The sequence below is a fragment of the Diadema setosum genome, chromosome 15 (assembly GCF_964275005.1).
Source record: "Diadema setosum chromosome 15, eeDiaSeto1, whole genome shotgun sequence".
Lineage (NCBI taxonomy): Eukaryota > Metazoa > Echinodermata > Echinoidea > Diadematoida > Diadematidae > Diadema > Diadema setosum.
In genome coordinates this window covers 25,438,674-25,454,086 of record NC_092699.1, presented here as the reverse complement: position 1 = coordinate 25,454,086, position 15,413 = coordinate 25,438,674, and the positions used below count along the sequence as shown (strand labels likewise).

The following is a 15,413-nucleotide window of genomic DNA, read 5'->3' as shown; positions in this document are numbered from 1 at the left end:
AACAATTAGACAACTTCGCTCAGAATGCCAGGGAGGCCGTGTCGGGCAAATTTAGTCGGCCATCAAAACACCACTCCGTTCTCAGATCCTACATCGTCTGCATCATGTTTTTTCTGGTTGCCATTTGTTACTTGTGTTTTGATTAGGCGCAAGGGTATTCGTGACAGATGTCACTGGGGCTGAAAGATTCGGAATTCAACCTCGGCACTCGGAAGGAAGTTCACATTTGGTTTCTGATTTTACCCTGTGGACGAGAAGAGTCCTGCTGGACCGAAAAATGTACTCAAGTTTATAGCGGCAATAATGTAAACTTTCCAGCTTCCATACACACATTTATCTGTGTATGAGGCCCCAATATCAAGCTCGGCTTACTGGGGATCCTCCTGTATGGTACCTTGACTTTTTGTTTATTATCATTATGTCTTCGCTCTTTGTCACTAAGATCTGATTACCTGTCATGTGCAAAATCAGCCATGAATTATTATGAATCATATGTTTATTTCTGAAAGTGATCAGAGTTGATTATATTGTGCCATACAGAAACAATAAAATGAAAATGAAATGAAATGAAAAAGTGGTATATCTATAGGTCCATGCAATTGGTGATCTATTGATATGTATACACATATAGGTCAAGCGCAAGAGCCTATGCATGTGGTTTCAACAATGCAACTGGTGTTTAATCTTATTGAAATTTCCCAAGGTTATCACCATCATTCACTTTTCTGTAACATTGCACTTTCCAAACCGTAGGAGCTGCCAAACACACAATAAATCCCGATGAAACGATCCAAAGACGGTAGAAGTCATCTTGACACTATTCATTAACGACGCGGTCATTTCTTATCTGTCATGCATCTCTCTTTCTCGCCATGGCAACGGTGGGGACTTGCCACCAGGAAAGCGAGATGGACGCCGCCGAATTCAGGTCACGGGAATCGGCAGCGACGAAAGTCGATATATTGACGGCCTGAAGAGCTGCTCTTAGCACTCCCATGCCCAAGACAAGAGTGCAGTTTCCTTCTCTTTCTGCGCGATTTGCCGGTGCACGTTGCCAAGCAAAGATATTTATTGCAAATACAGCTCTGCATAATTATTTCATCTACAAGTGCGGAAACAGAAGCTGCAGTTTGAAGTGCACAATAAGACTAATTATATCATGCTTTGGTGCAAAAAACAAAAAGCCTTTCTGCTGAACACCGTCACTTAATTTCACTCATGCCTTTCCAACGTAACAAAACAACCACTTCAAATCATGGCTAATTTGAAGTTATTTCACCTATTTACACTTAAAATATATCACTTTCTTATGATACCACACAATAAATTAGTAGGCTGGCGAGATGTAGTCATTTTTTTTTTTCGTAACTAAACAGACTTGCCTGTAAATTGACATGTTGAGGATAAAATCAAAGATAAATCATTTTACATATAATATAATAAGGTCACATACAGTTTTGATGTGGATTGGGGGAGGGGGACAAAAATAGTTTTTACTGCCTACACCTGTACTACTTTTGGCACAATTCTCTACAATATGCAATCATATAATGTTAAGATGTTAAGTAGCCCACTTTGTGATTACTTTTATGTTTTCTTGAGGCTGTCATTTACTATCAAGCACCTGTTTAAGATGACAGACCGACACATTTTCCCCCTCTCAAAATGGACTAAATTTTATAATTGATTTTTTTTTTACTTCAATGAATTTGTTCAAATATTTTGAAAATTACTGTGACTTATATACTGCACATTTATTTTGGTAGATTTGTTCAAATATATGTACTATTATTGTACTGTGTATGATTTTCATTGAAAAATGCAGATATAAAATCAAACTGAACTGAATATATACTACATGGATCTAACAAATGAAGCTGGATTTCTTGGTCACTCCTCCTGGTCACTTCCATAGGCCTCATACACACCTACATCGACCCCTTACGAACGTGCCCAAAACTCTGACCTACAAAAGACAGATGGTATGACATGTGTAGCTGAGCATCACGTATCGCAGCCATCGCCCATTAATTTCCACTCAAAGAGGGGCCATCCCTATTTCTTGAGGGTCAGTGAGGACACTCTAAACCACTGACCGGTGAGTGCAGGATTCTAGTGGACAACTGCGTATCACTTAATGCACATGCCAAATTCAGAAGTTGGGGTAAAACTTTGCGCAAAATCGAACAGGGGCCCTGGGAAGGACATTTCCAGATTTGTTTTTCCAAACTGACAAATTTGTCAAGTGAAGTACATGTATCTTGCTTTTGCCAGAGTACGAGTGTTGAGCTTTGGTAAAGATTTCCGATTAATGCACAAACCCTATGCAGACAACTTGTTCTAGGTACAAGCATAGTTTGGGGAAAACAACCTGATAAAATAGTATGATTCTGAAATGAGTTGAAACACCTAAAGAGGTAAACCATACTCCCTCATGTACAGTGCTCAGGGATATGAAATGTAATTTTCAAGATTAAGATGGATCATTGTTGCATAAAAAGACAAAATTCTCCTGCATTGCCTTGGGGATGATCAATATTACCTTCATACCCTCAGCAAACAAGGAACAGAAATCTATTTCTGTTCTCAATGCCGGGAGGAAGACTTCTGTAACATTGCACATCTTTCCCACAGGAACCCCTCCTCTGCGTCAAATGTATAAGAGTACAGTCCAAAATAAACACAGCGAAAATGAAACTGTTCACATGCCTTGCTTCTTCCTGTTACAGCATTGACAGGAAACCATTTGAACACTTGTCAGGGAATCTAAAAATACTCCTCACGGCAACATTTCTTTTTCTGAACTCTGAAACAAAAGATAAAGAGTGGGAATGTTCAAACCCAGAATAGTTTGGCCAATCACAATATTTCCCCTAATACTATACAAGCAGGAAGCTCTTATGGACATTTCAGAGAGAATAAAAGTGCACACTTTTGAGATCAATTTCTTTGTGGGGTGTTTTTATTTTTTTCCCTGATCAAAAAATGGGAATATCAAAACCTTAGTTGGCAAATCATTTGCAGAAATACTATCAGCTTTCAACTTTTCTGATCTAATCACACAACAAAGGACTCTGAACATTTCTCCACGTCAAACCCATAATACGATAAAACTGCTGGACTAGCAATGCATTGATAATCAAAGTTCTGAACAAATAATGTTTAGCACAGTAAAATTGTTGTACTTCTTCAATAAAACCTGTAAGTGTTTCAATATTTTTCATTGAACATGGTATTCATTCTGCTTCCAATTTGCAAGTCCATGTGATAATATATAATTAGAAGTGAACTTACATGATTAAGAGATGAAGGCCAGTATTCGCTCAGTTTCCTTAAATAAACTGTCACAATTGAATTATGCTGAAAGGTTTTGAGAGCCAATGACCAAATCAATGATGTTTCAAGGTTGTGGAAAGTGCAACATCAACCAACAGAAAATAACAGGAAGCTATGAGGGAATTTCTCACCATTGTATCCAAAACAGGTTTTTAGTCTCATTTATAATTTGGTGGAAAACCAACTGTGCGATCAATGTTCAACAGGATATTTTGTAACTTTGGTGAAAGGCTTGCCAAAAAAGAGCAAGCAAATATGACAGCACTATTAGTAAGAACTGGCAGTAGTTCTATTTAGGACAGGAAGGCACCATCGTACAGGCTTTATGCAGGAAGACTTCATTAAAAAAAAAAAAAGTGTAACACTTCATATCTAGAGTACTAGTATTAAAGATGCATGAGTTTGCATCTGCCTAGTGATACCAGTCAGCAAAAAATAAGACAAAACTTTGTGAACATGCTGTCCATTTGGCAAAACCTTGAACTACTGGTAGTACACTCAAATGACCACCATACATACAATTCATCTTTCAGATTTTAATGAGCGTAATAGTCTACAAAGCCAAGGTGTTTATCACAGAAATTTAGCAAAGATGGACATGACTTGTCGGTGATCAAATTTTGTATCGAGGTGGCTGGGGCACACATCAATAACTCAATTAAGTGAGACTGCGAAAATATGCGTGATGCAGGGCAGTTATTCCCAATTGCATCCGACCTATTCGCAAAAACAAAACAATGGCGTCGTCACATTTGCACCTCGCCTCCACACTCTTAGCTCGTTTCATCTCACGCCTCGTCGCCTCAGCCCGGTACTGACGTGCGAAGGAGCGGGAATAAAAATCAATGTTTTGAATTGCGCAACACCTGCCAGATTCCCAGACGAATGGAAATTAGTCAAACATGGGAGACTCTGCCTCTCTCCAGGATAAAAATTTATAATTGGGAAAAATGATGACATAGCCAGCCATTGTGTAATAACTCAAAACCATCATCAGTCCCTAATCCCTTGTTCATTTCTGCTCTAAAAAGGGAATAACAATTTCATGTCTTGTGCGCAGGCTTCTGTCCACAGACATCCTCAAAACATCAGTACAGGTAGTCATTACTTGTGCACACTCAGAAAAAAAAAAACACAAAAAAACCCACCACAAATGAAGGATAAGTTTAAGAATCTCATCACCAAAATGAAATGATGGTATCTAGAAATGCCACTGCTCTATTCTGAGCCAAATACATTCCATCATAAAACATACCATGACACTGCAAAAAAGAATAAAGTCATAAAACAGCATTTCTAGAAAATAATCTGACCACTGAGGTACAGCACAAACATAAGTCAACTTAGTGGTTCTCTTTTCCTAATAATGTGAACAGGTTCCTAGACTTCAGTACATCTGGTGCCCAACCAGTAACCATGGTAACCCCTCCAGAGTCGTTCCCTAATGTGTGTTACCAACTGCATAAAATGTCCACTATTAACATGTAGAGTAAGTGCGAGTTACACTAGTTTTACAACTACCTCTCTCCATCTCTCTCTCTCTCTCTCTCTCTCTCTTTTTTTTTTTGGGGGGGGGGGGGAGGGGAGGGTCGTTGTAGAAGGGATAAGGATGTATCAAATTCCTCGTGGTTGAAGCAGCATCAAATGATTCATATTTGTAGAAATTGCATTGTGCAGTTCAATTCCATTGTACCTTAGATCTTATTTAAACAACCCTCAGTCCCACATATTGACACAGAATGACCCTACTGGGAAATCTGCGGTCGGCAGAACACTAAATGAATTCCTGTCTTTATTGGTTAGCCCTGATTACACAGTCAAGGTGATATACAGTATATTGACTCAAACGTATGCTCCAATGGGGCATATCATTCAAATGTGACTTCTTCTTGCCAAATCTGAAGGTTTCAGACCCAAAAGAGAGAACTAAAAGTATGGAAAAAAGTCTTAGCTGCCGCTGTTAAACTAAACGCAGAGGAAACATGAGACAAACAACTTAAATACCAAGCTGCCTATAGTTGCAAAACTAGCACGGAGTTCTACTTTGAGGACAGCAATCAAACTAAAATCAATAAAATGTACAGAAAAAAAAATGAGAGTCAGCATCTTCTGCTGAAATTGATCAAAGTGGCAGTAAGTTTAGCGACAAAATTCTGCAGGTGTTTCTTGGATGGTCACCCCATGATTCAAAGAATCCCAAGAGAGAGATGAAAACCTAACGTCTAGATGTGGATCTGCATAAGAACCGAGATAGAATGGTGATCCATGACGATTCACGTGAACCGTCAAGATCGTCACCGCCCGTACATACCTCTGGGCTCCCAGCCGCAAGCAGTGAAGTAGTGTCGCTTTGCAATTCTATTCACTACAACAAGATCTGGCGGATCTACTGCACTCCCTGCGTAGGCGCATGTTTGTCCACCCACATATTTGCCACTCTCTGCGATAATGTGATCATGCCAAACTATCATCGCATGCTATTAACGTCGGCTGATTGCTCACCGAGATTTCGGGCTTAAACATCCTGATCTATTTTACATTTTTATCTGCCTTAACCAGAAAAGGTTACAACTCAGGCACAGGGCTTCTTCACTGCTCAGTTTTGATGCTCACACATATTTTCCATACTTAGAAATGACTTCAAGATCTAAGATTTCAATCTTTTCTTCTTATTATTTTTTTGAATATCTATCAGAGATAATTCTATGTGTGGCTTTTTTATTTTTCAGCAGTTAAATCATTTTCAATTTGTACAGAAGCAGCTGTTCGTACTCACTCCCTTTTAAAGTGTGTAAGTGTGAACAGTTAAGGGCTGTTGAGGTGTTAATATACATAATGTCATAAAATAGACTCAAATGTATTGTTAAAACCTATAGAATTGGTAAATATCAAATGGCTGGCAAATACAGCTTGTTGGTGTAGCCTAATAGAGGCATATCATACAAAGGACATGTACTGCTCAGAGATGCAGAAATATCTAAAATTACAAACATCTGAAGCCAACGCTAGAAGCTAGAATGTCAAGTGGTGTTTTATAGTGCATTTGGCCACCCTCAACTCTGCACAGCAAATCTTTGGTCCTACGGCATGCAATATCTTCAAAATTTCTGTGACAGAGCATTTGTTTCAAATCTTGCAGCTATCAATCATCTAGGGAGGCAGAAAACTGAAGCCTGAATCAAATGGAAGATATCATAGAATGCAAAAATGAAACCAAGACCTTGAAAATTGCCAGGCACTATATGTGCTTGAAATTGCCCTCCACTTTTTGAATGATGAAAGCACGTAGGCAAGTATGAGAAGCGACACATGGATAGATCTTGGGTGGCAATAGACTTTCGGCCCCCACAATGCACGTGTTCTCCCCATAACCGCCCCCCCCCCCCCAGCTTTGAGAACCCCGACCAACTTCATGACTTCTGACATGTGGATGAAAATCCATTGCCATCGCCCCGTTTCTTTTGCCGAGGAATATCGGCACAGTATTTTTAGAGCATCAAATTCAAGACTTCCTTTCCTCTCCGAAGTAGCAAGGGCAAACTGTTTCAGCACACATTGATGATTCCCCCGACTTCCTAAAATGTAATTAAAGCCAGCAAAATAACCCCAGCCCCACCCCCACCCGAGACAAGCACCATAAAGGAGGCTTCAACTCCTTGAAGACCTAGCATTTCAAAGAAACGTCGACGATGCAACACTATGGGAAATTTAGGCAACAAGGCCTTGAGCTTAGACTAGGCATGAGATGATTTCTTCTTCATAGACATCTCCAATAACTCTTGCTAGTGGATTGGCAATGCAAAAAAAAAAAAAAGATTAAAAAATGATCACATTTCATTTTGATGAAAGCTTCCTCATAAGATATCAATATTCCTTTGCCTAACAAAAGTCAAAAATGCTGCTATTTTCTCTGGCCCATGACTGGAATGGTTTGTGCTTGTTCCTCAATAACCAGCTACAAGATTCATAGGTCATTAAGGTGAGAGGTCCAATGTTTCCATGACAACCAAACATCTGTTCCTTTGAGTACACATACATTATGGTAATGTGCCATGACCATAACTGAAAAGAAACAATGGTACTAATACATCAATAGCACAAATTCCAAATGTAAAAGTACTATCTCACTGTGGCGTATAACGATTCTATCTGAAAAACACAGGCATACACGTTTAATAGACTTTTCTATTCGTTTTTTCAGCTAGTTGATAAACAGTGCTAGCCATTCCAAACATGTTAAAGTTTGGAAATTTAATGTGATCTCTCCATTCCCCCTCGCTTCCAGTCAAACTATAGGATGTGAATACAGTGATTATGCAGGCATGCAATACACTGCAGTATTGCATGTTATCGGGGTTATCAGTAACCCTGCGAATTTATTTCTTCCCAGCTCTGTGGTTTAATCATCGAGCCGAATTCTCGTTCAAAAGTTAATTCTTTTTAGATCAGTCATCATGTGGACGGTTGTCATAGTTTAAAGGGTAAGTTCTCATCATGGATGATTAGCTTCCATCTGAAAGTACCCATGATCAAGAAAAATACTGAGGATGTGCGTGGTCCTGTGACATGGCATTGCTAGCGGGAGGGGAAGTAAACTTCATGCCTGTATCTCCTGTCCTCCAGGGCCAGACATATTGGCCAGTACGGTGTGGGGGGGGGGGGGGGGGGGTCATCCTTCTAGTTGTCAGCTGAGTCTAGACAGTGAATCTCCATTAGGGCAGCCCCTGTGATATGAAACTTATCTTGTTTACACAATCCAATCATGAAAGTAACAAATATTTTGCAACATGGACTCTAGATGCACTTTTAATTTTCTGTGTTTTGTAAAACATGATAACATACATGTGGGACTCCACAAGATCTAGAGTAGGATCTAACATAAGAATCTGATAATTGATTTGAAATGATATCAGCAATTTTGCATACCACAGTTATTCAAACTACATTTTATCATAAATTATACAGAATGGAGTTAAAGAGTGAAGTTGCAAAGAGTGAAATTGGAAAGGATGACCTGTATTTCTTCCTGAAAGGAATCAAGTATTAAAGAAAACAACCCAAAACAAGCATGCACACAGTCAGTAAAAAGGGAGAATTTTCTTAGCTGCTGAGACTTTCGATGGTTACAACACTATTTGGGACTCTTTTATGACCATCTCTCTTTCTGAAAAACACAAACTAAAGAAAACAAAACTTTAACAAAAATTCAATTTATGGTTTGTTTACTTCAAAACAAGCAGTCTAAGAGTGTATTCATGTCTATCCCCAGCCAGGAAAATTCTAGCATGTGATGCTAGCCGAAGATATTTCACGGCAGGCTCAAATTGTTTTCGACTCGCGTCACAGAGAGTTTTGCCAGCTGTTTCCCTGCTCAATGACATCATTCTTTATGCTCTTCAAAACATGTATGAACATGGAGGCACACATAACAGAATCTATATGGCACAGAGCAGAGACAATGGTGCCCATATACCAGTTAAAGGTCATGTTTACCTTTGGGAGCACTGATTTAAAAAATGTTCAAGATATTACTTTTGATGCATAGGTGTAGGTCAGTTGTATCACAAAACATCCTACCATATAAAACTTTTGCAATAGAGCCTAAAATATACTTGGAGATATCACTATTTTTCTCATTAAACCATAACTGTAGACAGTTTTATAGTCTGGAAACATTTTTTTACAACTATTGTTCACATTTTGTATATTTAGCAATGCTTAACATCAATTATATTGGTTTAAAATTTTACATTGGTTGTTTCTATCCCTAATTCACATTATAGAACTATTTTGAAGCAGTAATGCTGGGTTTTTGTTTCATCTGCAAATGGTAAATAATGCCTTTAAGAGTCCATACATGCAGCTCAGAGGTTAGCATACGATTTGAAGTCAAAGCTGACGATAAAATCGTGGTAAGAAACAAATTTCATAAGAGATACTGGTGGCAATTCAACCTGAATGGTTGATCAAGCAGGCAAGGGATAAAACTGCACTTCTCCAAAAATAACAACAGAATAAACAGTTCTCCTAAAATAGAAATAGAATAAACGATCTTACAAAAAACATTGGTGAAGATAAACCTATTTCAAGCAAGGGTGTTGATAGTGGTATTGTGGTTTGAGAAGTGGCTCAATTTTTACATCTTCTTATAAAAACAAAGCTTTATTTTAATGTACTCATCAAGGTTTCAATGGAGAAATACGCTTTTGTGCACACCTCAGTAGCAAGCACATGAAACTTTATCACTTCTTTTACTCGGTTCAAACAAAGCCAAATCTTCACGCTCATTTCTCTGTTGAGTTATTAAAGAAAAAAAAAAGAAAAAAACAACGGAGAAAAAACTCCCCAACCCCTTTTGGCTTCATAAGATTGTCTTCGTGTGAACTATAAAACAATGCTATAAATATTTCTCTCCTTTTTTTCTTTTACATGTTCTCTATAAAAAACCGCAGCAGCACGGTTAGGTTAATACCAAGCTTACCGGTATCCTTTCTCCCTTTCCTGACCTCAGACAGAGAGTCAGTCCCAAACCGATATCCTCCAGCTCAGCAGGTTTTGGTGCTGTCCCAGACAGTTCTTCTTCACCAATCCCCCCCCCCCCCCCCTCCTTCCATATTCTCCCTTCAACATGTCTTGTAGGGGGAAAAGAAATAAAAAGTCTGGAGTAGAGGCTTCTGGTCCCCCCCCCCCCCCCCCATCCCAAATCCTGTATTTACCCCCTCCGGCTGTTTGACGACATCACAGCAGCACCACTTTCATATCATATTCATAACTTAATCAGTGGTTCCTGTCTAGTCTATACTGATTCAGACACACTTCATGTTTCTACCCAAGAGTCCTGGTGATCCTTGTTTCACCAACAACCACAAACATTTCTACTGCCTTCTTTGTTTCCATATCTTCAACATTTTCAGCTGTTCACTGCCCAAGCAGCTACTCTATGTAAGGATAATACTTCCTAATTCTAATATTGTCAGTACATAGCACTGTCATTCATTAGAGTGAAACAAAATCAAAGGGGTTGGTGGTATAAGACTATGCATAACTCGCAATTTGTCCTTAATTAGATCTCTCTCAATGGTAGCAACCATGTGACTGTTGAGTGTAAATATGATCATGTGATTCAGAGACATATTGGGTAAACGTTTTCAACCTTTCTTTCAGTGTCCTGCCGAGAGGTGTCTCGCAAAGAGACGCCCCGAACTCGCTGCGAGGGATTTCTCTTACCCTCGAAAAAGTGTCACAACGTCGCCTGTTACCGCTTCAAATCTTGATCTTTGGTTCACTCACTGCTGATCCTATGATGACGACAGAGTAGCCGGCGACTGCGTTGAGTATTTCATGCTCCTCCTTCCACAACAATTGCTTTATCTTAGTCTAGCTCCCATACCATGGGCTATTTTTTATTGTATTCAGTTTGCCCATCACCATACGAATTGGTAGTTACCATGGGAGATACACACGTACGTTTCCTGAAAATTTGTGATTTCCTGCAAAATGAGGTTCAGTTCACAGAACTGGGTGTATATTGGTATATTGTGTGTTTAAATGGTAAAAAACAGCAGGAATGAAGTTGTAGCCAGCTTGTCTCAAAATGATTTGATGTAATCTTACCTTCAATACTAAACTTTCAACTCAAAGTACCTGTGCATTGGCACTACCTTTTAATCAATAAAACAAAACAAAGTTCAAATCTGCATTAGATCCCAAGTTGAAAATGAAAGCATATCACTTCAAAGTCAAGATAGAAACATTGGTCTTGTCACACAAAGTGATAACTAGCCCTACATTTTGTACATAGTGATGCTGATAACATGTATATGTGTTAGCGAATTCATTTTGGTGAGCATCTTCTTCTGTGAACATCCATTAACACATGCTGCAGTCTTGAGCACAGACTAATCTTCTATACCATTAGGACGGACATACAATGGGGGAGATGATCTTTCCACTGACCGTTATTGTCCCAAATTGGACAGCTCTCGGGGAGATAAAATCAAATTATCCCGCCATGGCACACCTTTCAGTGAGGCTAAAGCTAGGTCAGTCTATTCCACTAATTTCTCCTCTTCTTTGCTAACCTCCTCCACAAAAAAAGAGAGAAAATTATGGAGTCTGGTTCTGGATGTGGGACCTTCTTCTTCTTCTTCTTCTTCTTACCATGACAGCGCATGCCCTGGAAAGGCGGTGATACATGTCATCCCACTCATCAAATTATTGAATCCCTAACAGTCTCTTCCAAACCCTATGCAACCCTTCCCTAAAAATACCCCGGCCTTCTCGTAAACAGAGTTCCAGACTGCTGTTGCCCGTAGATGAGACGCGCTAATGTTTCCTCATTTCCTGCTAATGATGCAAGATTGGCTTCAATTAGAAATTTAGAAGCTTTCGCTGTCAGATACGAGCGACTTTCTCTTTTTGTGCCTATATAACCTCCTGTGCAAATGCTTTGAAACTCTAATATGTTTGTCTTGTTTGGTTTTGGGTTTTTTTTGGCAATCTCACATCTCTAATATGTTTGTCTTGTTTTGTCTTGTTTTGGGTTTTTTTTTTTTTTTTTTTGCAATCTCACAAATGAGGTGAATATGAATAGACACAAAATAAACATGACAACTCCCCCTTCCCCCCAAAAAAGATACTCCATCCTTTCATCCCTTAAGGCCCTGTCACACTAGGTGTAAAGCTAATGTGTGCCCTGTCAATCTTCTACACAGGGGCAGTTCTTGTTGTCAAGACTGGTATATGTCATATCTAGTGGTATCACTCACACAGTGCAAGCCTGCTTTCAACCACTAAGAAATGGTAACCAGCTCACATCCCTCTGCAAACTGCCTCAGAACATATAAATAAACCAGCTAAATTGAAATACAGCATATGCACAGATATACAATCACATATACAAGTATATAACGACAAAAGCTGCTCTAACTTGCGCAAGCGGTGGCTTGACCGCGATAATCTCTACGCGACTTGGGACTCCAAAAGAGTTATCTGCCCCGACCACGCAAGTGGGAAGGGGCTGATTTCTGTATGATCCTTAACACCTCAAATATACACATGTACGTCATCAGGCCGAGCGGGGAAAGGGGTGGGGCGGGGTCCATTCACGTCCCATCTCACGACGCATCATCACACTGTTGATTCGTGGGCTAAGAGTGCACTGACAGGAAATGGAGGTTTTACTTCTGCAGAGGCTGGAAATTAAGTTGACCCTCTGGAGAAATTGAGGGAGTGTGCGATTAGAGAAAACAGAAGGTGAATAGATTGTTTGGTAGAAGAGGGAGCAACGTTTCAGAAATCTGGTTCAGGTCTTTGCCATACAAAATGCAAGTGCAGATGAATCAAACAAAACCCTTTCAATAAAAAACAATGAAGGCTAAAAAACACACAATGCAGATGCAACTGAACAAGAAAAATGTAGCTCCATGTTTTACAACATGAAAATAACATGAAAGAACTTTGGAACAAACGAACGGCAAACATGAACAACTCACAAATATGGAAACTCTCCATGGTATTACAGCAAATGAGGAAGATAAAGAGCAAAGTATGCTCAAAATGGAGGGAAAAGGCATCATCAACATCAACACTTATCCAAAACAAAAATCATTCAACTTTTAGGCAGAGCAGTTTACGGGCTAACATAATCTAGGAATTAGACTGGGAGTTATATAACACAGCACAGAAATCTAGAAAGCTTATATGAAGTGAAATTAAAAAAGTAATAATTGAGGACTGGAACTTCTTCCTCCAGTAAACATTTTAGTCACAATTTCATCACAGTGTGTCACAATCCACTCACATTTTGATTATCCACAAAGGATTGGAAGACAAGACTACCCATAATCCTCAACAGACCGGAGGAAAACAACCTGAAAATGCCATGACTGATACTAAGAATGATATAAATCAAATTATCATGTCTGGAATCATGAGCTGCAGGGGAAATAACTGGCAAACAATTCTTGGTATAAGGAGGCAAAATCAGATCATGCCGAAAAAGAAGGCAAAACAAAAAACACAGACAAACACAAAACACAACAGGTGTCTACAAGTCCTGAGAACTTCAATTTGAGTAAGTGGAAGAAGCAGTTGACAAATGCCTCCATTTCTTTCTCTTTCGCCCTATCCATCTACCTCTCCCTCTCTTACTCTCTCTTCTGTTCTTCCTTCTCTCTCTCCTCTGAGTATCTACTTCTTGTGTCTCGGAGTGACAAGCTTGTTACATGGAACATGAATCGCTGGCGTCAGCAGACACGAGGTCCCGTCTCTCGAGGGATGTGACAGGAGAGATATCAGGTTATCCCCGTTGATGTTACAATGTCGCCGGGGTGAACAGACGAGGGATGATAGCAACAGATACGCAGGCTGGACGTCATCCGAGCGAGCGAGCGAGTGAGCAAGTGGCGATACCAAGATTAGGGGGCGATTCCTCGCTGGTCTCCCATCGATCACGGGAGGGAAGGAGGGAGGGAAGGGGGTCTATTTCTCTTCCCAAACTGGCAGAGCATGCGTCACTGAATGCATCATTCATTCATGAAAGCTTTGTCCATGGGGGAATACAATGTACAATTGTTAAGTACCATAATCATGCATCTCCTCTAAACTTAATCTACCACTGTGCCAAATTTTGCCCCAATCTTGCTGGTTCTATGACTACTTGCTGCATCAACATTGCAGGTCCCTTCATGACTGAAAAAATTCCATTAGCAATCTATTAGACACCACCTCATCTGATCTGATTATGGGCAAAAAAATACTTAATTCAACATTAGGTGCAGTGATAATTCTGCTAATCTTTTAAAACTTGGATTTGTATGTCATCAATAAAATATACAAGTGCAAACTGAGATTTGCCCAATTTCTGGACTATCTGAGATTCGCACAATTTCTTCCAAATTGACAGAAACAAACATGAATTGATGGGGACTTTGAAGCTGGTCTCCACTTTCATGAAAACATGCAGGAGGCATTCAACTCCAGCACTGCACTCTGAAAGTTTTTCCACCTTTGAGGTCTAAAAACTGAGTCATCCATAAACCACCAGCTTGTTTTCAGTACAAGGCTGTAGTCAACACCGGTCTCCTTCCTATTCATGTCCCCTCTGCTATGAGACCATGTTTTCGGAAACATTAGACCCCCTCGAAACCAGTACCATCCACTGCCATGACACACAGCCATCCTCACTTTCACCGTGAATGCCCCCCAGCGGTAGGGAAGTTATTCACAAACACACCTTGTGATATAGGCCCCTAATTGCCAATGTAGTCAGAAATGCAATCGGCAATCTTTTGTTGGAACATGTTTCAGACCAAATGCAAATTGTATATGGGCTTTTTGTCAAAATAGGCGTCAGAAAATGCTCAAATAAAAAGCCTGTTGGGTAGCCGTATCCTCTTTCTTCTGAAACATCAGGATGCTTTCCCCTAAGGAAGGATTTGGTGGCATACATTTTGTAGTTTGCCTCAAAACACCTGCTGTGTCCCAGTTTCAGTTGATGACATTTACATCAAGCTGACAAAGCAACGATAAGACAGATTTGGATAGCTTCTCTTCCGTCACACCTGGATGTTTTAATGAAACTCAATGTGCTTGCTAAAGTAATCTGCAACATCCGAGATTTTAATTTCCTGAACAGAGGTCACTGACACATCACAATGTCGACAAGACAAACAACACACAAAAGCAGAACCATTAAAAACTTTATCACTTTACCTTTGATGTCGATTTTGAATGGCATCCCTGGTGACATGATGTCGTAGCTGCAGATCGTGGAGAAGCCCGGCGAGCAGTCGTCGTCGACCGCCTGAATCTGCAGGAATTTGTGCGGCATGCTGCCCTCCTCCACGCGGGCCTCGTACGATTTTTGTACGAAGCGCGGTTTGTTATTATTTGGATCTCTTACAACTATGTGTACTTGTGCTCTGTCGATAATAGAAACAACACAAAACAGAATATAGAAATGGCTTGATTACTGATTTGCTCCGAAACACCAACACATCATGTACTGTATCAGCATGCTATGGTAATCCATGTCGAAAACTATTTTGATATCTCATACATTTGGAGAAATAAAC

General features: G+C 39.8%; 1 protein-coding gene across 1 annotated transcript in view; it reads right to left on the bottom strand.

Annotated features, from left to right (window-relative positions):
• Positions 1 to 15,413, bottom strand: part of LOC140239063 (calsyntenin-1-like) — a 130,327-nt gene that overhangs the window by 58,824 nt on the left and 56,090 nt on the right. The window contains 1 exon segment of the mRNA XM_072318959.1: positions 15,052 to 15,260. Within this exon segment, the coding sequence (XP_072175060.1) occupies positions 15,052 to 15,260 (209 nt within the window).